Here is a 27,254-nt window from a genome sequence, read left to right on the forward strand (position 1 = left end):
TCCTCTCGTGGTAGTTTTTGTAGGATTGATAGTGGCCCCACAATGTTAGGTGGTAGGGGTTACGTGAGAGGCGCCCTTACAAACGCCAGGTCCCAGGTCCAGTTCCCTCACAGAAGATTCACCAGGAGTAGAATCAAATAAGAAACACAGCCAGAGGTGATTGCATAAAGAATATATTATAGAAATAGGCTTACAGAAAAGCAATATTTATAAGCATTACAATTAAATAGAGAACAAAGCAGTTTCCCTGCCTTACAGAGTTCAGAGGCAAAGAGATAGAGAGTTTGAAGTTCTAGGGAGAGGCAGAGAGAGAGAGAGAGAGAGAGAGAGAGAAAGGGGGATGGGGTACATAATAGAGAATGACACGGGGAGCGATCCCCGCAGCGAACCGCTGCGTGGCTGCGGTTTGGCTGCGGGTTATGGTGACCTCATTAGCAAATCGCCGCAGACGTGGGGACAAATCCTTTCACCGCCCGCAAAAACGGTGAATAGATTTGTCCCCGCAGGCCAATGTCCCCCCTTCTAGGAACCGCTATTTACCTGTGTTTCACCGTGTTCGTGACCGGGTGTTAGATGTCTCCGCCATGTTGTCTGTCTCCTCCAACTTTCGATCCAACTCGCACGTTGCCGCATTTACTCTCGATCCAACTTGCATTTGTCAGATCAACCCTTCCTGCCAATAGAACCCGCCCCCCCCCTGACGATCGCCGGCAGGAAGGTGCTCAGCCCTTCATGCCGACAGAACCAGCCCTCCCCAACGATCGCGGCAGGAGGATATCCAACCCCTCCTGCCAGCTCCCCAACAGCCCCCCTATGATCACTGATAGGAGGGTGCCCAACCCCTCCTGCCGGCCCCCCCAACGGCCCCCTATATCGCCAATAGGAGGGTGCCTAACCCCTCCTGCCGGACCCTCCCCCAACAAACCCCGCCATCCCGAAACACCACCCTTAGTCTTACTTTCCAAGTTGGACCGGACAGCTCCTCGCTCGTCTGGCCAGCAGGCCTGCCTCCGTCCAAATGAGGCGGGCCCGCCCCTCCCCTCCCCTGCCTAACCCACAGGATCCTAGGGCCTGATTGGCCCAAGCACCTAAGGCCCCTCCTATAGCGGGAGTGGCTTTAGGTGCCTAGACCAATCAGGCCCTAGGATCCTGTGGGTTGGGCAGGGTAGGGGCGGGCCCGCCTCATTTGGACGGAGGCAAGCCTGCTGGCCATACGTGTGAGGAGCCGTCCGGTCCAACTTGGAAAGTAAGACTAAGGGGGTTCCGGGGTGGGAGGGTTCGTTGGGGGGGGGGTCCAGCAGGAGGGGTTGGGTACCCTCCTGCCAGCGATCTTAGGGGAGGCCATTGGGAGGACCGGCAGGAGGGGTTGGGTACCCTTCTGCTGCGATTGTCGGGAGGGCCGTTGGGGGGGGGTCTACAGGAATACACAGTCTAGTACCCGAACTCGCAATCTGGGCAACTGCAACTGGGCAACCTGATCCCGAAATCTGAGCAACTGCCTGCTGCCGTCGCGTATGCTGGGACTCCTGCCTTCGTGTATCTGCCGGATACGCGAAGGCAGAAGTCCCGGCATACGCGACGGCAGCAGGCAGTTGCAAATCAGCTGACGCTGGCGCAATCTTGCACACTGGGAAAGAAGAGAATCTCCGGCGTCAGCTGACTAGCAACCCCCCATCGTATGGGACACCTGCCTTCGCATATCTGCCGGATACACGAAGACAGGAGTCCCAGCAAAAGATGCAGCTGCAGGAAGTTGCTAGTCAGCTGATGCTGATGCCGGAGCTTCTCTTCCTGCCCAGTGTACACCAGGTACTGCTGGACAAGGGGAGGAGGGGAAGAAGGAAGGGAGAAAGGATACTGTTGGACAGGAGGGAAGGGGTACTGCTGGACAATGGGAACAGGGAAGGGAGAAGGGGTACTGCTGGACAAGGGGGAAGTAAAAGGAAGGGAGAAGAGGTACTGCTGAACCTGGCAGAAAAGGAGGGAAAGGAAAGGTGCTACACACTGGAGGGGAAGGTGAGATGGTGCATGGGGAGAGAGCATGTTGGGTTGTGGGGTGCGAAGGAGGGATACCACTGAGGGAAGAGGCAAGGACAGAGAGAGAAAGTGTGCAGGAGGCAGAAAGTGTTGGACTCATGGAGAGGGCAAGATGGATGGGGAGGACAGAAAGGAGGGAAGGAGAAATGTTACACTGGGGAAGGGGGAGAGCGCAGAGAGTGAAAAGTTGGACTCATGGAGGGAGAGAGAGAGATGCTTGGTTGAGGGAAAGAGGATCAGAGGAGAAGCATACAGGAGGGGTTGGGTGTCCTCCTGTCGTGATCGCTGGGGGGAGGGGAGACTTGCAGCCGTAGCCGCGGTCACTATGCTAATCACGGCAGGGAGATCTTTGCCACGATTAGGTACAGCGGCCGCGTCTACTTACCATGTAGGCTAACATTGTAAGCATTAAAAGTACATGTCGTGTTTGTTTTTGTATAGTTATTAACTAATATTTAACTAAGTTTTAAAGTTTTAAAGAATGTTTCCTTTATACGTAAATAAAGAAAAGTATATAAAATCGTACCCGTTTGAGGCTTTTATGTATGCAGCGGTGACGGGGCGGTGAATGGGGTTGCAGTGGCGGTGACGGGGCGGTGAATGGGGTGGCAGTGGCGGTGACGGGGCGGTGAAGGGAATGGCGGTGACGGGGCGGTGCAGAGGATGGTGAGACGGGGACGGGGCGGTGACGGGGACCAATTTTTTCACCGTGTCATTCTCTAGTACATAAGTACATAAGAAATGCCTTCACCGAATCAGACCCTTGGTCCATCCAGTCTGGTGATCCGCACACGCGGAGGCCCAACTAGGTGCTTCATAATGAGACCTTGTTTACCTGTATCCCTCAATGTGATTTGCAAGGAGGTATGCGTCCAACTTGCCCTTGAATCCTACAATGGAGGTCTCCGTCACAACGTCCTCCGGGAGAGCGTTCCAAGCGTCCACCACTCGCTGTGCGAAACAGAACTTCCTGACATTTGTCCTGGGCCTGTCGCCTCTCAACTTCAGTACATGACCTCTCATCCGAGTCACATTTGACAACGTGAATAATGATGCATCTTGCTGGAATTTATCTAGTCCTTTTAGTATTTTAAACGTCTAAGTTTCGGGTTCCATAGATAAAGAGAAGGATAGACAGAGAGATAGACAGAGAAAGAGATAGACCCCTGTGTGTTGCAGAGAGGAGGCTTTTATAGTTTGGAATCTTATTCTGAATATAGAAACTATTGTATTTTCCAGTATCTTTCTGTTTAGAATTTGTAAACTGTTTGAAACAATGGTTAATTTAATTGATAAGGAAGGTGTGATACTTGCAGGCATGGTAGATGGGATTAGTCTCTGGCTTCTTTGTCCCATTCAAGCAGCCAGTCTGGCTGGATGCTTAATGTATGTGAATTCTGTGCAGGAGCACAGAATTCTGCATCAACATTCCAGAATCAGATTGATATAATTTTCCATAGACCTTTGCTGACATTAGTTATGCCAACTGAAAATGCTGATTGTTAGCAATAGCTATGCTGACAGTTTTCAAACTTTATTCTGGTCGTGGACCCTTTCTTGAGCCTTCTCTATCTCTTAAACTCCATTTCCGACTGTAGTAAAGGTCTTCTTCGGCCAGGCTTGTCCGTTGGATGTAGAGTGTCACTAGCATTGTTCTGGTTGCCTTGGGTCCAGGACTCCGTTGTTGGAATGTGACGTGCAACTCCGGCAGTACCTGTACTAAGGCTCTGTCTCTGGGTCCTGAATGCAGCTTCATCTGCCATGTGGCTGTCTACTCCTGGTCTGGCCACGGCCTCATCTCTGAAGGTAAAGCTGTCTTTTTGGCTCTGCTCAGTCTCTAGTTGTTAAGCCCAGCTCCGCTTGCCTCCTAGGGCATCTTCATCTTTGGATGTAGGGGTTGGCCCCTCTTGCCTGTGGCACTGCTCCATCTTTGGTTGTAGCGCAGGGCTCCATTTCACTCTCAGGCATAGTTCCTTAATTGGATGTAAAGTGCGGATCCACTTGCCTGTTTGGCATGGTTCCATCTTTGGCTGTAGAGCATGGCTCTACTGGCCTGATTGCTGCAGTTTCCTCCTTAGCGGCAGAGCATAGCTCCGTTTGCCTCCTTGGTGCAGCACTTTCTTTGGGATCCAGGGTGGCTCCACTTCCCTGTTTGGCGCAGCTCCATCTTTGAATGTAGAGCGCGGCTAGGCTTACAGGTTTGGTGCAGCTCCCTCTCTGTATGTGCAGGATGGCTACATTTACCTTTTTAGCACAGTTTCATCTTTGGATGTGGATTGAGTCTTCTTTTTCTGATTGGTACTGAACTACTCTTTGATGTACCCTTTGATGTAACATGTTTATTTCATGTAACATGCTTACTTTTATAACTTTTTGTAAACTGCATTGAACTTCTGGTTATGTGGTTAATAAGCACTATGTTATGTTATGTTATGTTACTACATTCATGGCTCCTCTTGCCTGCTTGGCATAGGTCCATCTTCAGGTATAGATTGCTGCTTTAGATTGTCACTTTAGATGCCTACTTTGCGCACCCCCTTATTTGGATGTGCCACGCTGCCTTGGATACCTACTTGGTGCGGTTCCATCTTCGGATGTAGAACACTGCTTTAGATGCCTGTTTGGTGCAGTCACTTTGGAGGCTTACTTGGGGCGGCTCCATCTTCAGATGTCAGACATCACTTCTGTTGCCTATTTAATTCATCTACATCCTTGGCTCTAGAACACTGCTTTGGATGCCTACTGGATGCAGCTTTGGACTTCGGCATAACACATCTCCATCAGATGTGGGTGGCCACATTAGTTGCTCTCTTCTCACATCTTCTCCCTGGGATGTAGATGATTGCTTGGCATGCCTGCTGGGTGCGTCTCTGGGCGCATCTCCTCCTTTCTGGGTGGGCCACAGTTATGGACGCTACCTATGAAGGGAAACTTCGTCTCTGATGAGCTGGAGGAGGCCACTCGCTTTGTCACTCAGACGGCTACAAGTAGCGCAGGCATTCGACTCTTTGAGTTGGTGCTTTCCTAGTACTGGGCAGACTTGCACGGTCTGTGTCTGTATATGGCCGTTTGGTGGAGGATGGGCTGGGGAGAGCTTCAATGGCTGGGAGGGTGTAGATGGGCTGGAATAGGTTTTAACAGAGATTTCGGCAGTAGGAACCCAAGCACAGTACCGGGTAGAACTTTGGATTCTTGCCCAGAAATAGCTAAGAAGAAAAAATGTAAAAACTTTAAATTGAATCAGGTTGGGCAGACTGGATGGACCATTCGGGTCTTTATCTGCCGTCATCTACTATGTTACTATGTTACCTGGTCATTTCTCCATCTCTGGAGGTACTGCTCCTTTATCGTGCACTTATCACCCCATTGGAGTCTGAGGGCTCCTCTAGGTTAGAGCATAGCTCTATTTGAGCTGTTGTCCATGGCACGGGGTATGCACAGCTCTCGACTCCTGGTCCTTTTTGCCACTGCCCCACTGCTACCTGTTCTGACTGAGTAAATTCTTCTCCATCTGTGGATCTGGAGAGCAATTTGCTTGCCGGTCTCGCTTGAGCCCTTCTCTGCCTTTAGAGTGTGGCTCTGCTTCCTAGTACTGCAGTGACTATCTGCTTGATGCATCTCCATCTTTGGCTGTAGAATGCCGTTCGGGATGTGTGTTTTCCTGTTTGGCACGTCTCCATCTTTGGCTCTAGAATGTCACTCAGGATGCCTGCTTCGCGCATCTGGATGCCAACTTATCACATCTCTAGCTGGTCTGGATACCGGCTTGTTGCTCCTCCCCACTCTGCGTATCTAGCTGACGTGCTCTCCTATTTCCAGACGTGGTGCTTCATTGACTGCCTGCTTGACATGAATCTCTTGCTAGATGTCGAGCAACCACTGGACTGACCAGTGGAGAGCTATCAACCATAGCATGTTGTTGGTAGTCTGTGCGACTATTTCTGTTGCCCTTCGGTCTCCCTGGCATTGCAGGTGCCCTCTTTTTGGTCTTTGGCTGGTCTTGGAATGCAGCTCATCTCATTTGGCCAATCCTTCATTTTTTCTTGGTGGATTTTCTGGCTGCGTACTGCTCTGTGTCCCACCCTTATATGGACTGCTTTGTTACATCCCACTTGTCTGGATTCATCTGCTGCTGATGACAAGGAAAGTAACATTATTTATCTTACCTGATAATGTTTGTTCCTTTAGTCATAGCAGATGATTCCAGAGCCCCGTCCTTGGGTTGCTTTCTTTCTTTCTCTTTTGCCTTTACTCCATAAGATTTAGCCCTGTGGACGGACTCGATGTGGAACCAACAGATGTGAGGAGGAAGTTATGTGCCTCTAGGCCTCTTTGGTGGATCCTACTGCTTTGCTATGAGGAATGCTGAATTGCCAATAAGCATACCATCACATATATGCCAGAGCTCAACTTTGTGCACTCTATCTCTGCCTACTGGTAGGTGGACTTAACCCACTCGTCTGGATTCATGTGCTGTGACTAAAAGAAAAACATTATCAGATAAGATCCCAATTTTATGTTTATTATATAATTAAATTTATATAGTAACTATCATTTTAGACAAGATTCCAGCCTGTTTTACAGTTCATTGTTTCATAAATATGCATGTGCCTTTTCAGGTGGTCTTGGCTTTTGCTGCTAGATTCTTTAATAATAATAATAATAACTTTATTCTTCTATACCGCCACAATCTTTTGACTTCTAGGCGGTTTACAATCAAGCGTGCTGGACATTCAGCGAAATACAATAAGTAGATATTCAGAGGAAATACAGAGATCAGAGACCTCAGGAGGCAATAGTATAGAAATACAATTCGCTGAGCAAAAATGTAATATGTACATTTTAGTAGGTAATGTCCGACAGGACCTGTTGGGGATAAATAGCAACGTAAAGTTACGATAAGATGAAGATAACAGATTATATTTATAACAGTGCTGTAAGTTCAGGTGGAATAGGAAGGGGGGAGGGAGAGGGAGAACGGATCAATTGTTTAGGTATTTAAAAGAATGCCCCTCTGTTGACTGGGAGTTTGTCCTGTTGAGAGCTGTAGTATTGTAGTGTACAAAATCATTATACTGTCATGTAGCATTGAGCAAAGCTTTGAGAATGTATTTCAAAAAGTTCAGAGAATGCAGAGTTTGAAAATTTTCTAAAGTGAAATTTTAAATGAGAGGGGATTCACAGTGCAAGAGCTTTTCATGATCTTTCTGATGGTCCCTGTAATACTTTATATAATATGCTGTTTTTTGGTTGTTGGGTTGTTTTTTTTTAGATGTGTCAGTAGTGAAGAGAAAACGAGGTAGACCAAAAGGTTCAACCAAAAAATTCCAAGTGGATGAAGAGCCTGCAGAAAACAGTAGCAGCAACACACAGGAGGAAATACCACAAGCCTTAGAAGAAAAAGATGCAGTGGCTGAAGTTATACCTGACATCCTGGAATGCAGAAAGTGCAGTCGCAAATTCTCAAATAATCGACAGCTGAAAAAGCATATATGTTTGATTGGTATGAATGATGATGGGGAAATAGAAGAAGAAGGTAAGTTGATAATTGACTGCAGCTGACATTTCTACGAGCTGGAGGTGATGTGGTAGAGGAAACAGTAGCTGATCATGGTTGTGTTTTAAAAATTATGCTTTGCAAATATTTCTATTTAACATACTGTTCTATATTTTCAGCAGAAAGCTGTTAATAAAATAATAAAAGCATCATAACATAAAATACATTAACACAAAACAGTCACTTATATTTCATGTAGTTACCTTTGTAATCCTCCTGTATGGAAGTCTATAGGACACGACCACATCCCTCCTAATGTCAGAGCCATCTTTAATTTTCATAGCCCCTCTTAAGGGGAAGTGAGGGGTAGAGCCAGGAGTTCGAGTCATCTTAAAAATGTTTCCAAATCGATGTTGAATTGAAAATTATCACAAAATACTGTCGGGACAAAAGATAAACCATAGGAAAGTAATCTTTGTTCATTGTCAGCCAGTGTCCGACTAGAGAGATGAAAAATCACTGATTCTTGAGTCTGTGTGATCTCATCATGGATGACTTCTTTGTGGATTTCAACCTCTTCTGTTTGCTCTTGTGAGAAAGTTCTTTCTTTTCTCTAAAAAAATCTTGAGAACTCCCACTACTTAGTGGAAGTTGTTGGATGATTATCTTACTGATTTGAGGGAGTTGGTGTAGTGTCATCTTTATGCATCCATGGATATTTATTGTTAGTATAATCTTTTTCACCCCTATGGAATTTTTTAAGTTTAAATTTTTTTAAAATTTGTCCCCCGTACCTTTTGTTTAGAAAACTGTGTGTCAAAAATTTCTAAACTGATACAATTTGAAAACAACTGGATTTATGCTTCACCATTTTCAGAAAAGATTCATACCAGCTTGAGATACATTGACGGTGTATTTGTTCTTTGGACTGGTTCCACACAGCAACTTCATTCAATGGCTAAATACATGTGATCCACACATTCAATTCATTGACAATTTTCCACACACACACATACAGTATTTGGATATATTAATTATCCATGACAGCAATGGCTTTGTCACCAAGAATTTTGAAAAGTCAGCATCGAAGAACACCTTCTTAGATTATTCGAGCTGTCATCCTTTTCATCTCAAGAAATGTCTCCCTTTTTCATAGATGTTCCATCTAAGAAGAAACTGTTCAAATTTGGCAGATTTTAAGATTCAAACACGCCAATGAACAGACAAATTGAAGACCAGAGGAAATCCTCCTAAGATTCTATGTCAGGCTTACACCAAAGCCAAGTACAATAACAGAGAACACTTAGGGCTCCTTTTACTAAGCTGCGATAGCGTTTTTAGCGTGTGCTGAATCGCCCCGCATGCTAAACCCGCGTTACGCGGCTAGAACTAACGCCAGCTCAATGCTGGCATTAGCGTCTAGTGTGTGGGGCAATTCAGCGCGTGCTAAAACCGCTATCACAGCTTACTAAAAGGAGCCCTTAATCTTAGAGACAATCAAGAATTTTGACTGACAAAATTGCCATGTGCATTTTAAAATACTCAAAACACAGTTCAAATGTAGCTGACATTATTAGGAAAAGATGGGACATAATTCAAACTTTACCTGCATGTCAAGATGTCCAACTGAAATTTGCATTCTCGAGAGGAAATAATTTAAAATAATTTTTATGTCCATCAGCTCTGCCTATCAAAAGTTCTAGTTGGCTACTCCCTTCAGGCCATATTAAATGTGGATCGTGTTCTGTTTAAACTATCACACTACAGGTGAAAGAGATTGAGGTCCCACATACAGGCAAAAAACATATGCTCAAACATTTTAACACCTGCTAAACTGACCAAACAGTTTGTGATCAGATGTCCATGCAATCTACACTGTGTAGGTATGACCACCAGACAATTTAGAACTCACATGTTAGAACATAAATCAGCCTGAACAAACAGTTCCGCTCAGAACATAATATACAGTCCAAAGGGAATTCTGATTCCACTTCCTCAAAACGAGTCAGCGGTGTTTGGGATTCTTCATTATTCCCCACGCTTGGAAAGTATTAAATTTATAATTTTTTTCTTTTTCTTTCTATATCAATAACTTATCAATAATTTATAGCTTAAATATAGCTTATTTATAATTAAATGTGGATTTTAAAGTGCATCACTTATCTTAAGTCCTTATCGGTTCCCCTTCCCGACGCGTTTCGGAACTCTTTTTCAAGGTCGGGGGAACGAGAGATAAGGGTTGTCCTAAACCATAGTATTACTGCTGCTGGCTATTTTTTGCTGTGTTTGCATCAATAAAAATTGTTTGAACCTAAAGAATAAACTATACTGCCAGGCTTGAATTTGGTTTTGAAAACTTATGATTGTTTCTTAATGTGCCATCCGTATTCTTAATTTGAAGCACCTGTTCACAGATGCCGCTAACTACTGGCACAATACTTAGACTGATTGTTTTCATCTTTGAATATGTTACATTTTTTTTCCTGATTTTGCTGTAGGCAATGATTCTGAAATAGAACTTAATGGGAGAGATAAGGAAGATGAAAAAGAGAGGGCACCAAAGAAGTTACGGATACCGAAACCAGAGAAAGTCCTGTCAAAGGAGCTGGAGCAGTTTGCAGGACCCAAGAAACCAATTATTAGTGTGGTCTTAACAGCGCATGAAGCTATTCCAGGTAAAATAATGTATGAATTATGAGGGTAAATCAAAAAGTAAAGGCAAAATACATTTAACGGCTTTAATAGAAGTAACTGTGAACAATTGAACATCAACTAGCTTCTGCGTTCCTGCAGAGAAGAAGTTTCTCGGCTGCCTCCAAAGCCAGGTGAGCACAGCTTCCTTTGCTTCATCATGCTTTGTCTTTTACACTCCAGATTGCAGTCATGCACCTATGTTTCGTCGCCGGTGACAGTTCTTTCCAGAATACTCAGATCTTCTTCATACCATCTCAGGAACTGTGTTGCAACCTCCATATACTGTTGCTTGTGCAGATCAGTAAGCTATTTGGGAACCCATTATGCATAGACTTTCCTGTATCCCAAGTCATCATGCATTATGGCAAATGCAGATCCATGGCTGATATCCAAATTTGCAGCCAGTTAAGACATCGTTATCCGTTGGTCTTCTCTAATCAAGGCATCCGCCCTGTCAATGTGCGCAATGTTTTTCCTACTTTAAAACTTTTTACCCACTCATAAACCTTTCATTGATTCATGGTGCTATGTCCATACTGAGTCAATATCCGACAGTAAATTTCAACAGGTTTCACTCCCTCTGCCCAAAGAAAGTGTGGTAGTGCACATTATTACATTATATTAGGGATTTCTATTCCGCCATTTCCTTGCAGTTCAAGGCGGATTACAAAAGAATTATCAAGGATGTATTACAACTAGAACTTACCAAAAAAAAAAAAAAAAAAGAAATTTGGTCATTTTCAAAGAGAGTAAGAAATGAGTATGGTTATTTGTTTGGGGTAGTTGGCTTTAGTGAGAGGTGGAGTTTGAGACTTGCGGTATTATTTCTTTTTTCAGAGTTTTCTTGAAGAGTATGGTCTTTATTTCTTTTCTAAAAGTCTTGTAGGCGAGGGATGCCGTCAGTAGATTGGCGATTTGGTTGTCTAGTTTGGCTGCTTGAGTGGCCAGGAGGCCAACATATAGTTTTTTCCGTTTGACCTCCTTAATTGGGGGGTATGAGAAAGGGGTGTGAGTTTTCCTGTGTCTGGTTGAGGTGTTGTGGATGAGGCAGTTATTGAAATTATTATTCTTCAATGGTTCAGTCTTGCAAAGGAGCATTCATGTTTCTGACCTTGTGGCTGCCACACGACTAAAGGCCGAGTGCTGCACTGTGGACAAACTATCCAACAGGCAATGTACAGGTATATATGTTGCATTTCGCTAGCTCTGTTCTGGTTATTGCGCAATTTAACAGTTGCCTTTAATTTTTGATTCGCCCTCATATTGGGTTCGAATCCATTGTGAATAATAATATACAGTCTGATAAATAACTAACACTGTTCATGGGCTTTCCATAGTTGTCTGAGGTGAATGATTGTATTAGTCAAGTCAGCTGGTTTTTAGTGGGCTGCATTCTGAAGCAAATAGAGTTTTGCTAATTCATGATACATACCTGAAGACTATGGGCTCCTTTTACTAAGCCGCGCTAGTGTTTTTAGCATTGCGCTAACCCCCGCGCTACACAAAAAATACTAACGCAAGCTCTATGGAGGCGCGCGGGGCAATGTAGCGCGTGCTTAGCGCGCTAAAACCACTAGCGCAGCTTAGTAAAAGGAGCCCTATGTATCACTAACTAGACTATGTATCATTAACTAGTTTGCTAGTTAATGATACATAGCTGAAGTGTGGATAGCAGAGGTTGGTGTTTATTTTAAAAATTTAATAACTGTAAACAAATGCCAATACATATCTTTTCATCCTCCTGTCCGGTTCCTGTTTCCTTAACTGAATAATAAGAATCGATAATAGTCCTCAACAAAACACTTAACCAAAAAAAAAGTGGTTTCAGAAACTTCTTGAACTGTGTTATACTATGACATAGTCTCAGTATTCCTGGTAATACATTCTACTAAAAGCACTGTTGTGTGGGTTTCTGCATATCTTGTAAGGATGTGCTCAGAGTTGAATCGGTTCAGCGGATGGCCACCAGAATGGTCTCGGGGCTAAAGGGTCTCCCGTACGAAGAAAGACTGAGCAAATTGCAGCTCTACACTCTCGAGGAGCGTAGGGAGAGGGGAGACATGATTGAGACATTTAAGTACATCACGGGATGGGTAGAGGTGGAAGATGATATCTTTCTTCTCAAGGGACCCTCGACCACAAGAGGACATCCGCTCAAGCTCAGGGGAGGGAAGTTCCGTGGAGACACCAGGAAATACTTCTTCACGGAGAGAGTGATTGAGCATTGGAACGAGCTTCCAGTGCAGGTGGTCGAGGCACGCAGCATCTCAGACTTCAAGAACAAATGGAATACCTATGTGGGATCCCTACGAGGTCATGCCAAGGGATAGGGTCACTAGGACTGAATGAGCGGGTCAGTAGAGTGACAGTATAATTACAATTATTCTTTAGGGGGTCAGTAGATTTAAGAGGGTGGGTAAATAGTGTGGGCAGACTTGATGGGCTATGGCCCTTATCTGCCGTCATCTTTCTATGTTTCTATGTTTCTATGCCATCCTATCAGTAGATCCCTATCATTGCAGTTTCATATCTTGTTCTTTTGACAAGCACTGTGCCCAAATGAAACACCTGCCCCAGAGCACAAAGCTAGTGTTATGGTCTGAGCAAATTTGACCATGTTACACCGCTCTTGATTGCGTCACATTGGCTTCCTATTGCCCATCGCATTACTTTTAAAATCTTACTTTTTAAAACATTGACTACAAATGAACCCCAATTTATTAATAGATTACTTATTCCACATAGTACATCACGCTCTTTAAGATCCACCAATCAAAAACTCTTAACAGTTCCATCACTAAAAGTCATCGGAACTCGTCGCCCTGACATTTTTTCTGTAATAGCCCCACAATTATGGAACAGTTTGCCCCAGTATCTTAGAGTAGAAAATGATCTGAAACAGTTTAAAAGCAGCTTAAAGAGTTTCCTTTTTAAAGATGCGTTTAATTTATAAGCTTAATTAAGGATTATTATCAAATTTTTCCTTTTTTATCTTTTTATTTCCCCGTTATCTCCCCTACCTGTTGTTTTTACCATTTATGTTTTCTTTTATATATACGATTGTAGTTCTACCCTTTCTTTCCCCATGCATCTGTTAGTTTGTATGATTTTATTTATTATTTTGTATGATAATGTGTCAAATTTACGTATCCTTTTATAATTAATCTGATGTATCTATTTTTTATCTGTAAATCGCTTAGCAAATTAAATTAAGCGATTCAATAAGTCAAAAATAAACTTGAAACTTGATTCCTTTTCCCACATGCAAAGGACTCCTTAGTGCCCTCAGTTTTGTTTCGGTTTTCCACTCCGTTGTTTGAACATAAAGAAAAACTTCCCCAAATGTTGGAATTTCTCTCTCTCAAGCTCTCTGACATTTTTTGTTGTATGCTTTTCAATTTTCCTTAACTGGTGATTCTTCTCTCTCCATTAGAGCATTGTGATGCTCAAGAAAAAAGAACTGAGGTGGAACTAGAACCAGTGAAAGTAACTTATGAAGAAAAGCATCCCCCAGGTTTTCGAGTTTATTGAAGCACAAATAAAAATAATTCAAACCATCATCGGGGGTTATTTATTTATTTCTAAAATTTCTAGACCGCCTATGACTAAGCAGTTAACAATCAAAACATTCACAATAGTTCAAAGTCAGTACCTTGGAACCTAGGACAAAGTGCCCAAAATAGTAAAATGCCTTCCAGGATCCTCGGCTACAAGGAACACCAGGCAAATACTGACTATAATTAGGGAAGAAACAAAGAATTTGAACCCTGATGCTGTTATTCACCTCAAAACAAATGGCCTGGCCAACAACACCCCACTTGCAGGGCAACAAAACAGTGTGATAAGTCACTGACTGTAGCCAGAAAGATACTAGGCTGAATAGAAAGAGGAATGACCAGCAGAAGAAGGAAGGTGTTTATTCCCCTGTACACCTATATGTGGGTACATTGGGATTAGGAGAACACAGTACTTCAAGTTGGTGAAGCCATTGTGTTCAGTTTTAGAGGCTGTATCTGGTGAAGCATATAAGAAGACTTGAAGCGATCCAGAGAAAGGCGACAGACATAGGGGGTATGCACCAAAAGATATACAAGAATAGACTGGAAGACCTAAATATGTATACTCATGAGGAGGGACAAGGGAGGTATAATACAGACATTTAAATGCTTGAAAGGCATTACTATAGGACCAAATATTTCCCAAAGAAGTGAAAATGGGAAAATTAGAGGGCATGAATAGAGGTTGTGGGGTGGTAGACTTAGGAGTAATGTTATGTCATGGAGAGGGTGGCTGATGCCTGGAATGGGATATATAGCAAAGCTGAAAGCTGAAAGAATAATGAATAGGAAAAAGTAAAATAGAAAAAGTAAAAGAACAAGAGGAGGAGGAGGTACCACGGGGTAATATGAGGAAGTAACCCTTTCAAACTATGTTGTTTATAAGGCAATCTGATATTCCCAAGGACCTCTGATAAAAATCATTATAAAATTGCACCATATACTATTGCTGACTCTGTGACTGAGAGTGTGTGACTGCTGTTTGAGTAATCATGGATAGGAAGATTGTTACAGAGGGCACGTGTAGTGGCAGCCAGCCAGCCAGCTCCCAGCCCCCAGCCAGTGCCAAGCCAGCCAACCCACTCCAAGCCTGGCGTTCCAGCACGCTTTCCATGCTCCTGCCTCGGTTCCCCTGCTCTCTTCCGGCAGTGGCACAGTGGTGCACGAGGCAGGCATGTGCTTTTTGCGTGCCTGCTTGGTCCTGCACGGCACTCCGAATGGCTGCTATCATATCCCTTCTCCCGACAATGCAGGCTTCTACTTTACCAGAATGGAAGTGAAAGGTGACCGGGATTCAAGTTAACTAGAAGAGAAGCAAAGGAAATTGAGGAGGGGTTGAACTTGGGAAGGAAGAGGATATCTAATCTAATCTGATCTACGATTGTGAGTCGCTCTAGGCTAAAAAAGTTCAAGGCGACATACAATTCAAGTGATTGGCAAAAGATAGAAGAAATGGGTGAAAGGAGTGATATAACAGGGGAAGAGGGAAGCACAGGGAAGTATTGAGGAGATATTTGAAGTACAATTTACTTTGAAAGGGAAGAAATCTGTGAGTTAGAACAGCTACTGATTGTCAATGGAATATATTGCATCGAAGAGGAGAGTCTTTAGTTTCTTTTGAAATTTGGGATAACAGGGTTCTGTTTTGATGTTTGTCAGGAGGCTGTTCCAGGTCTTTGCGCCGATGTAGGTGATGTGTGTTAAATGTGCACTTGTATTTTATTCCTTTAGGAGATGGGAGGATCAGAAGAAGTTTCTTGATGTTTCTGGCTGTATTGGTCAAAGAATTGGTGAAGAGGTTTATGAGAGGTTCAGCTGAGCTTGCATATAGGATGTGATACGTTATGCATGATATTTTGAATTTAATAAATGCAGTGATTGGCAGCCAGTGAAGTCTGTCGAAATAGGGAGATATGGCGTCAAATTTTTTCAGTTTGAAGAGTAGGCGTATTGCCATGTTTTGAATCAGTTGCAGTTTGGAGATGAGGGTAGCATTTATACCTGCATAAAGGGAGTTACAATAGTCCAGTTGAGACAGTACTAACATTTGTGTCAATATTGCGAAGTGATAACTGTGGAAGAATGGTCTGATCAGACGGAGTTGTCTCATGTTGTAGAAGGTTTTTCTTCGTATGTTGGAGATCTGAGGTTCATAGGAGAGGATTGAGTCCAATATGACGCCGAGTATTTTGGAGGTTTTTTTGATTTCTAGTGTGATTCCTGTGGGCAGGGTGAAGGCTGTGGGGACTGTGTGTTGGGAACTATGAAACCACAGTACTTTTTGTTTTTTCTGTGTTCAGCTTGAGCTTTTTGACCCATGTTTGTATCTTGTCTATAGGGATAAGGAGGAGTATGTTTTCTGTGTATGATAATAGGCTCTCATTGTTTTTGAAAGTAATATTGCCTAGGGAGCTCATGAATAGGTTATAGAGTATGGGAGAGAGGGGAGATCCTTGGGGAACCCCACAGAATGTCTGCCAGCTTTGTGAGAATTCCTTGCCTTTCAGGATAAGGTTAGTTCGTATTCTGTAGGAAGTCCTTGAACCAGTTGTATACTGTGCCAACTATGCCTATTTCATTGAGTATGTTTAGCAGTAGTTGGTGATTGACTGAGTCAAATGCTGCGGAAATGTCGAATTCAAGGGTGGCTTGATGTCCTTTGCTTAGTGTTTCCTTGACTTTGGTAGATAACATTAGTAGAAGCAATTCTGTGCTGTGTTGTGGATGAAATCTGAACTGAGTATGATGAAGGCAGGAGTGTTTTTTGATATAGGTTGAGGATATGGAGATGAAGAGTGAACAGAGAAGGATCTAGCTTGGGAGATGAGCCAAAAAAAAATTTAAAATTCTGAAATTTTAGGGTTAATTTCATTCTCTATTGCATCTTTAATTATTACCCAAAGATGGTGATTAGATTGTGTTGTATTTTTGGACATAGCATGAATGGGCAGATTTGGGCCATATGGTCTTTATCTGCTGTTATTTTCTATATTGTCAGCTCACTTGCCAAATATAAATGAAAACATTAAATATAGATTGAATTTGAACTTGGTTCTAAAAATCATTTTATTTGCAGTTCAAACGTTGTAGGTGAAAATGTGTAAGATTTCTTCAGAGATTTGTTCTGATGTCTGATTCCAGCTTTTGAAATACAGCTGAGCATTGCAGTTTTCTTTTCTTGGTATAGACGGCAGACAATCTTCAAATAGAGATCAATATTCAATATGCTACTGAGTAGAAAAGAAACTGGACAACTTTTGTTATAATTTTCTGGGTATTTATCCATATTTTCACAGTGGGAATATACCTGGACAAACTTAGAGGAAAGCTGTTTCTCCAAGGACAAGTAGGATAGCAAGTCCTTACAGCATGAGGTGATATAACTGACAGAGCCCGCACAGGAAGCTCTTCCAGCTTAGTAAGAAGTAGAAGTGTGTGAGCCACCTTACCGCATATGCACGTCATTTCCTACCTGCCACTGTCATGCGGGGCCATCTCAGTCTTCATCTTCCTATGGAATCGGTAAGTTGTGTATCACCGGAGGTTGCTTCAAGACTTGTATTTTCACTCTAATTTGTAACTTTTATAAGTTTTTCTGCTTAATCTATTTGCTTTCATGTAATTCTGATTCCCAGTAGTGCCCTAGTTAGGTTTTCTGTTATTTTTTTTAAGCTTGGATCTTTTCAAAAATCAAATTTTGATTTCTCTGTGGCTATTTTTTCCAGATGACATGTCCCAGAGCAAAGCATCCAGCAGCTTTAGGAAGTGTTGCGAGACCCATATCTTTTGCAGATACTATAACTGATGTCTGGGGTCTGATTATGATCACTCTCATTGTAAAGTATGTTCACAGATGTCCATCAAGCCTTCTTCAGTATGGTGGAATTTCAACTTTTTCTTAACCCAGCTGATGAAAGCTTTTTTGAGCCACTAAATATTTGTGAACTGAAGTATCACACCTTTAGAAGGTCTTGATTTTGGTGATAGTAACTTCAACATGCAGAATAAATGAGCCCCAGTTTCCATTAAGTAATCTACTATATACAAAGTTCTACAATAGGGTGGTTCTGCATGTTTATCCTAAATCCCTTCCCAAAATAGTGTCAGATTTCAATTTTAATTAGTCTTTCATCCTGCTCAGGCCTCACATCTGCAATGGATCACACATGTAGATTGCAAGAGAACCTTAGTCACCTTATTAGAGTGGATTAAAGGTTTTAGAAAGCCCACCCTTATATCTTTGGATCCTAGTAGAATGGAGGTTGCCATCAACAAACATTCTATCCAATTGGCTGGCAGATAAATAGAAAAACTTTTATCTGTATCTTAATAAGAACAGAGCTATGCCATTGCCTATATTGTGGCCATGCCAGTTTTTCAGATTATTTAATTGTATTTTGATGGTGTTTTTTTAAGTATTGTAATTTTTCTTTTTGATTATTGAAATTGTTATTATTGTAAACTGCTTTAAGGTCTTGTACTAAGCAGTATATACAGTATACTAGCTGATGCCCCGGCGTTGCACGGGTATTTAATTATAGCAATAACACTGTAAATGGATTCAAATAAAGATACTTTATAGTGGAGAATGAAATTATTTTTTTACAGCTTTATAAAAAGTACAATATTCAAATTATAATGTGAAATATTTGACAAAATGAATACAATACAACTAACACAAAACTTGATTATAAACAACAATTTTAGTTTCACCTCCAGGAGCAAGAACATATAAATTCTTGGGTGAACCCACCCTTGAGCAAGCAACATAGAGTTGACCATGGGAAAAACAGGGGGATCTTAAATCCACTCCACAGTATGTAATAGTCTGTCCCTGTGATTTGTTGATTGTGATAGAGAATGCAAGTCTCACTGGAATTTGCAAGCTCTTAAACTGAAAAGGAAGTTTCGTTCAAATCGAGCAAGCTGTTTTTGCGTTGGCAGCTTTTTACAATTTTTCCATTGACATGAATGGGTGAAATCAGATTTTCTGTTTGTAGCTCCGCCCACGTGTGCAGGTGGGCCGCGAGACCCCCAGAACATATCACCCCAGGTAGTGAGGGATCTGCATACCAAGTTTCGTTCAAATCGGGCAAGACGTTTTTGCGTTGGCAGCTTTTTACATTTTTGCCATTGACATGAATGGATGAAATCTGATTTTCAGTTTGTAGCTCTGCCCACGTGTGCAGGTGGGCAGCGAGACCCCCAGAACATATCACCCCAGGTAGTGAGGGATCTGCATACCAAGTTTCGTTCAAATCGGGCAAGCCGTTTTTGCGTTGGCAGCTTTTTACATTTTTGCCATTGACATGAATGGGTGAAATCAGATTTTCTGTTTGTAGCTCCGCCCACGTGTGCGGGTGGGCCGCGAGACCCCCAGAACATATCACCCCAGGTAGTGAGGGATCTGCATACCAAGTTTCGTTCAAATCGGGCTAGCCGTTTTTGCGTTGGCAGCTTTTTACATTTTTTCCATTGACATGAATGGGTGAAATCTGATTTTCTGTTTGTAGCTCCGCCCACGTGTGCAGGTGGGCCGCGAGACCCCCAGAACATATCATCCCAGGTAGTGAGGGATCTGCATACCAAGTTTCGTTCAAATCGGTCAAGCCGTTTTTGCGTGATCGCGGCACATACACACACACATACATACACACATACATACCTCCGATTTTATATATATATATATAGATTAAATCAAAGCCAAAGCAGATTTGATTCTTAAGAGTCATGTCAGATCTACAATGGCATCAGTAGCCCAGTTGAGATTATTAGCATCCATGGAGGAAATTTGTAGGATAGCAACGTGGATATGTGTTCGTACATTTCTATGCCATTTCTGTTAGAAAAAGCCTCCCCCCAAATTTTCTCCGGTCTGTCCTCCAACTCCATCTCCCTGGGTCTATTTCTTTTTTGTTCCAGGCTGCGTTCTAAACAGACAAAATATGAAAAGGCCAGTTGCAGTGCCTCATTTGATCCTTTTTTTTTTTCCTGTTAAAGGTAGCTTGTAGCTAGGGAATCTCTTGCTGTGAGCACTTGCTGTCCCGCTTGTTCTAAGAGAAAACAGTTAATTGTATATCAGGTGTTCTCCATGCACAGCAGGACACAAGTCCTCACGTACCCACCTTCCTAAGAACCTGTGTTCTTCTCTGAGGTAAATAACTAGACTAAGGTGGTCCCAGGTGACAGTGGCAGTGCAGTTACGAGACTCCAAAACTTTTAGTTATTACTACAGTAGACTCTCAATTAACCAGCTCCTATGGGGATTGATAGATGTCAGATAAATGTAGTTTCTGATTGCTTGAGAGTTACTATTAAAAATAGGCCTAACTAATACTATACCTCATACTATGCCATACCATAAACTATTCTAGACAAACTACTGGACGTGTGGTAGGCAAAACGTGGGCATTCTCAGGTGTAGCGTGCCAAGTTTTTGCTTAAATTTCTACCAGAAAATGATTTTATTTTCATTATTTAAAGTATTACAGTATTTCTTAGATTTTTTTTTCTGGTTGCTTGAGAGTTCTGGTTAACATAGAGTCTACTGTAAATTGAAGCAGCTTCCTGTGCAGGCTGTGTGAGTGATATCACCCATGCTGTGTGGACTTGTGTTCTGCTGGTCATGGACAAAACATTCACAGGTAAGTGACTAATTTTTATCCAGTCATTTCCTTGGCTAACTTTTATCCAGTAAGTGTTAAGTAGGCATAATAAAACCACCCCAGGAACTCTTGACCACCTCCCATCCTTTGCTCTTTATTTGGGTAATTTTTGTGTGTGTTATGACTTCTCCATAGATAGTGTAACCAGTGAGCATGGAGCGAAGAGGGTAAATTTCAACTATGAGGATTATCTGGCTAGCTCACAATTTTATCTAGAGAAGCATTTTGAAAGTTGAGCTCTCTTGCTTTCATGTGATCAGAAAGGCTTTCTTACTCTGAAGTCTTAAATAGCATTTAGTATCTGGTTGAAGTGCATTTAAATATCCATCCATACACAGTATACAAATGCTCAATGTTTCTTCTGTCATTTGGATATAGGGTTGGTTTCTTTCTCAAAAAAGGCACAAAGCAGTTGCCAAAACATCAAAAACAGTCATGAAAATAAATACAGTGGTGCCTCACACAACGAACTTAATTGGTTCCAGGAGCAAGTTTGTTATGCGAAAAGTTCGTTATGTGAAACGCGTTTTCCCATAACAATACATGTTAAAAAAAATAATTCATTCTGCAGCATAAAATATGCTAAGATGACATAAAAAAAGATAAATTTGTCAAAATGGTGAAAATGGTGGTCTTGCTGAGGCCAAACTCTTTGACGAGGTCACACTGTTTTACCCCACATTCACTCCTTCTAATTATTTCCCGTTTCATTTCAACAGAAATCACCTTCCTGCTTTTTTTAGAAGCCATGATATATAAAAAATATTGAGTTTATCTTAAAAGGACGACTGTATACAGTGAGAGAGGGCAGTTAAGCGCAGTGACTAACGACTGCCTGCAGTGCCTGCGCGGAAGGATGCAATACATCGGCAGCTCGGGCGACTTCGTTGTGTGAAACGAAGTTCGTTGTGTGAAACGAAGTTCGTTGTGTGAAGTTCGTTGTGTGAAACGAAGTTCGTTGTGTGAATCAAGACATGAAGTTCGTTGTGTGCAGCGTTCGTTGTGTGAGGCGTTCGTTATGCGAGGCACCACTGTACATAGAAACATACATAGAAACATGATGGCAGATAAAGGCCAAATGGCCCATCCAGTCTGCCCATCTTTAGCATCTACTATCTCCTTCTCTCCCTATTGGCTTAAGGCTCTTTACACCTGCATTTTGATGTCATAGAACTTTAGTAACATAGTAACAGAAACATGATGGCACATAAATGCCAAATGGCCCATCCAGTCTGCCCATCCGCAGAATCCACTATCTCTCTATTGGCTAAGGCCCTTTACACCTACATTGTGATGTCATAGAGCTTTATGGTTATAAAAACATAGTAGCATAATGGCAAATGAAGGCCAAATGGCCCATCCATGCTGCCCATCCACAGTAACCATTATCTCTTCCTCTCTCTAAGAGATCCCACATGCATATCCCAGGCTTTCTTGAATTCTGACAGTCTTTGTCTCCACCACCTCTGCCGGGAGACTGTTCCACAAATCTACCACCCTTTCTGTAAAAAAGTATTTCCTTAGATTACTCCTGAGCCTATCACCCCTTAACTTCATCCTATGCCCTCCCATTCTAGAGCTTCCTTTCAAATGAAAGAGACTTGACTCATGCGCATTTACATCACGTAGGTATTTAAACATCTCTATCATATGTCCCCTCTCCCGCCTTTCCTCCATATGCCTTATGACGAAGACCACACACCATTTTAGTAGCCTTATTCTGGACCGACTCCATCATTTTTATATCTTTTTGAAGGTGCGGCCTCCAGAATTGTACACAATATTCTAAATGATAGTCAAGTAAACCACCCTCCCAAAAAAAATAGAGATATTGAATATTAAAATATATGTATTGAAGTAATTCCATGAAGTTTTTTTTCTATGTATAAAGACTATTTTTGTAGTGAAAGAGGTGTGTCATTCTGGACAGATGGGTAATCTTCCCATTCTAGTTTTTGAATCCCTCCTCTTTCACCAGAGGGCTCTGTTGCCCCCTTCAGATTGTCTTTCTGCACATGAGCAGTCCTTAATTTCATCAATGAATTTTAGCTCCCTAGTATGCCTGACATTACATTTTTTGCAGTCAGTATCGAGGTAGTTGAAATCACCCATTATTGTGTTACCCAATTTGTTATTCTCATTAGTTTCTGATAAAGTGTCAGCATCTGTCCATTTATCCTGGTCAGGCGGATGGTAGTACATGCCTATCATTATCCTTTTCCCCTTTACACATGGAATTTCTACCCATAGGGATTCCAAGGTATGTTTCTGCTCCTGTAGAATTTTCAGTCCATTTGATTCAAGGCCCTCCTTGGCATATAATGCTATACCCTCACCAATTTGATCACCCTATCATAGTAACATAGTAAATGACGGCAGCTAGAGTCCTGAATGGTCCATCCAGTCTGCCCAACAATATGTGCTCCATAAACTAATTATTTAGTTTAAATGGTCTTTTTTCTTAGATATTTTTGGGCCAGAAACCCAGAGTCTTGCCTGGTAGTGTACTTAAGTTCCATCTACTGGAGTCTCCAAAGCTCATTCCAGCCCATCTTAACCATCCCAGCCATCAAAGCCCTCCCCAGCTCGTCCTCACATCAATGTCCATATTTAGGACACAGGCCGTGCAAGCCTGCCCAGTACTGGCTTTAGTTCTTTCAATGCATATCCATTATAATTAGAGATCCTCTATGTTCATCCCATGCCTGTTCGAACTCTGTCACCATTTTCTTCTCCACCACCTCCCTCGGGAGTGCATTCCACGCATCAACCACCCTCGCCGTAAAGAAGTATTTCCTAACTTTACTCTTGAATCTACCATCCCTCAATCTCAAATTATGCCCTGGTTTTACCATTTTCCTTTCTCTGGAATAGATTTTGTTCTAGATTAATACCTTTCAAGTATTTGAACATCTGAATCATATCTCCCATGCCCTTCCTTTCCTCTAGGGCAGTAGTCTCAAACTCCAACCCTTTGCAGGGCCACATTTTGGATTTGTAGGTACTTGGAGGGCCTCAGAAAAAATAGTTACTGTCTTATTAAAGAAATAACAATTTTGCATGAGGTAAAACTCTTTATAGTTTATAAATCTTTCCTTTTGGCTAAGTCTTAATAATAATATTGTAATTTATAGTTAAAGAGACATATAATCAAAAAACTGTTTTATTTTACTTTTGTGATTATGATACACATACCAAGGGCCTCAAAATAGTACCTGGCGGGCCGCATGTGGCCCCCGGGCCGCGTGTTTGAGACCACTGCTCTAGGGTATACATATTCAGAGCTTCCAGTCTCTCTTCATACTTCTTCTGGTGCAAACCTCCTACCATTTTCGTCACCTTCCTCTGGACTGCTTCAGGTCTTTTTATGTCCTTCGTCAGATACGGTCTCCAAAATTGAACTCAATACTCCAAGTGGGGCCTCACCATCAACCTGTACAGGGGCATCGACACCTTCTTTCTTCTACTGGTCATGCCTCTCTCTATACAGTCTAGCATCTTTCTGGCAATAGCCACCGCCTTGTTGCACTGTTTCTTCATCTTTAGATCTTCAGACACTATCACCCTAAGGTCCCTCTCCCTATCTGTGCATATCAGCCTCTCACCTCCCAGCACATAAGGCTCCTTCCGATTTCTAATCCCCAAATGCATTACTTTGCACTTCTTTGCATTATATTTTAGTTGCCACCTAGACACGGGGGCGAAACATCAATCCAGAATGACAGCCACAGCACTGAATTTCCGAAAAGGAAATTACGCAGGGATATGAGACTCATGGTGGGGAAGAAGATTAAGAAGAGGATAAGCACTGTAAAAATGCTGGAGCAAGCATGGTCTTTTTTTAAGGACACGGTCACCAAAGCGCAACATCTATATATACCGCATATCAACAAGGGATCCAAGAGGAAAAAGAACAAAGAACCGGTACGGCTCACTGTAGTGGTGAAAGGAGCAATCAGAGACAAGAAGGCTTCATTTAAGGAATGGAAAAGGTCAAAAACAGAAGAAAACTGGAAAAAGCACAAGCAACATCAAAGCAGGTGCCATAAGGCGGTGAGAGGGACCAAAAGAGACTATGAGGAAAAAATAGCCAAGGAGGCGAAAAACTTCAAGCCGTTCTTTCGATATATTAAGGGGAAACAACCCACGAAGGAAGCGGTGGGGCCATTGGATGACCATGGAATAAAGGGAGTGCTAAAGGAGGACAAAACCATCACTGACAAACTGAACACATTTTTTGCGCACATGGATAAGTTTAAGGAGATGCATGTCGGTAACAAGAATATTATACATGAATACAGGATGTCCGGTGCAGTACTCGGAGAGACCCCCCCAGGAAAGAGACTTGGGAGTACTGGTCAACAAGTCAATGAAGCTGTCTGCGCAATGTGCGGCGGTGGCAAAAAGGGTAAGCAGAATGCTTGGAATGATTAAGAAGGGTGATCACGAACTGATCGGAGAAGATTATCATGCTGCTGTACCTGGCCATGGTACGCCCCCACCTGGAATACTATCTCCAGCACTGGTCGCCATACTTAAAGAAGGTCACGGTACTACTTAAAATGGTCGAAAGAAGAGCGGCTAAAATGGTTAAGGAGCTGGAGGAGTTGCCGTACAGTGAGAGATTAGAGAAACTGAGCCTCTTCTCCCTTGAAAAGAGGAGACTTGATTGAAACATTCAAGATAATGAAGGGAATAGACTTAGTAGATAAAGGTAGGGAGAACGAGAGGGCACTCTCTAAAGTTGAAAGGGGATAGATTCCGTACAGACATAAGGAAGTTTTTCTTCACCCAGAGAGCGGTGGAAAACTGGAATGCGTTGTTAAGGTAGAGTCCATATTTGTTGAACATGTTCCCCTTGGTTCTACCCTTGTTAAGGTGGAGTCCATATTTGTTGAACAGGTTCCCTCTTCACCAGTATGTTATCCAGTTCCTAACAAATCTAAAACCTCTCCTCCCTGCAACATTACCTCATCCATGCATTGAGACTTCAGAGCTCTGCCTGTCTTTTGGGTCCTGCACATGTAACAGGGAATACTTCTGAAAATGCTACCCTGGAGGTTCTGGATTTTAACTTCCTACCTAAGAGCTTAAATTTGACTTCCAGAATCTCCCTACCACATTTCCTTATGCCATTGGTACCCACAAGTACCAAGATAGCAAACTCTTTCTCAGTAATGTCTAAAATCTTATCTAGGTGACGCATGAGGTCCGCCACCTTTGCACTAGGCAGGCATGTGACCAAGTTATCCTCAAGTCCACCAGCCACCTAGATATCTAGTGTATTATTTTCTCAAAAAGAAAATATTTTGAAAGTTCAGACTTAAATTCTTCAGTCCCAGAAACCATCCAAAGCTACTTACTTTATAAATGAACAACTTTTAATATAGAGGAAATTACATTCTTATTACAGTTTAATAGCAATGCTGAAATGCAGAGTTGTAATCAGTTAAATGACTCTTGTATATGATAGATTGCTGACCAGTCTAGTTAATCATTTGGAGAGGAGGATGAAAATGTAGTAAAGTAACATTTATATTCAGAAGAATAATTTCTGTGCTGTCACATCAAGTCTTGCCAGTTTTAGGGAGGTGAAGGTGATGCTAAAATATTTTGTGGTTTTGGCCTATAATAGTAAGCCCTTGATGTCTTACACAAAGCTGCTTGTGTTATCTTTTTATTACATGTTTAGATGATAAAATGTGGTTTTGAGAATAACCGTTTCTTCTCTTTAATATTCCAGGGTAGGGATGTCCTTATCCTTGAGGGCTGCAAACAGGTTGATTTTTCAGGATATCCCTAATGAGTATGGATTGATATACATTTGCATAAAATGGAGGACAAAGGATGCAATTAGGCCATGCTGTATGAGCCAGGGCCTTAAGATCAGAATGTAGAAGAATGCCTTCATGGCAACTCATGCATATTCATTATGGATAATGTGGAAACCAGTTTGAACACATATCTTCTAGAAGAGCCAGGTTGTTAAAGCTACTGTTGATATAAATTTTAATATATTCTGGTATTATGATTTAGAACAAACTGAGGAGCGGTTAGAGCTGTAGGCTGAAAACTACCCTGTTTCCCCAAAAAGAAGACCTACCCTGAAAATAAGCCCTAGCATGATTTTCAGGGTAAGTCCTAATATAAGCCCTAGTTAAGATCCCTCCCTCCCCATCCCTTTGAGCACCAGAACACCACAGACTGCCTTACAAACCTCCGAAGCCTCAAAACTGGTAGCAGCGCTCTGAATGGGCTGCTTCGCGGCCTTCCCCGCCTGGGCTTTCCCTCTGCTGCATCACTGATGATGTCATCAGTAATGTTGGTGGTGTTCTGGTGCACAAAGGGATGGGAGGGATAGGTATAACACGGTAGGAGGGTCGGTGATGTTCAGGTGCACAAAGGGATGGAACTATAGGTATGACATGGCAAGTTTCAAGGGTAGATACCGTGTTTCCCCCAAAATAAGACATTCCCCGAAAATAAGCCCTAGTGCACTTTTTGGAGCACAAATTAATATAAGACCCTGTCTTATTTTGGGGGAAACACGGTAGAAATAGCAGGTTTAAATACCACTGTGGCTCCTTGTGGTTTTGGGGAAGTCACACAACTCTCTTATCACGTCAGGGTACTCCACCAAGGCATTTAATGTAACCTTTCCCCTGTATGAGATAGGCGACACATATGTACACTGAGTAACTAATAATAATGAATTTCACAGACTATAAACCAAATACTGTTTCCAGTAATGCATATATACCTTTATTTTAGCACACAGGGTTGTTTTTTCTAATTCTCTCAGTA

At 42.3% G+C, this 27,254-nt stretch overlaps 1 protein-coding gene across 4 annotated transcripts in view; it reads left to right on the forward strand.

The window, feature by feature from the left end:
- The window catches only part of ZFAT (zinc finger and AT-hook domain containing), a 305,185-nt gene that overhangs the window by 171,936 nt on the left and 105,995 nt on the right, over nucleotides 1-27,254 (forward strand). For 3 of the 4 annotated variants that reach the window (XM_033932774.1, XM_033932772.1, XM_033932773.1), the window contains 2 exons: nucleotides 7,310-7,573; nucleotides 10,033-10,209. In XM_033932774.1, the coding sequence (XP_033788665.1) occupies nucleotides 7,310-7,573; nucleotides 10,033-10,209 (441 nt within the window). Of the gene's footprint in view, nucleotides 1-7,309; nucleotides 7,574-10,032; nucleotides 10,210-17,154; nucleotides 17,308-27,254 lie in introns of those variants that run through there. The other variant, XM_033932775.1, reaches the window with a different exon arrangement.

The sequence above is a fragment of the Geotrypetes seraphini genome, chromosome 2 (assembly GCF_902459505.1).
Source record: "Geotrypetes seraphini chromosome 2, aGeoSer1.1, whole genome shotgun sequence".
NCBI lineage: Eukaryota > Metazoa > Chordata > Amphibia > Gymnophiona > Dermophiidae > Geotrypetes > Geotrypetes seraphini.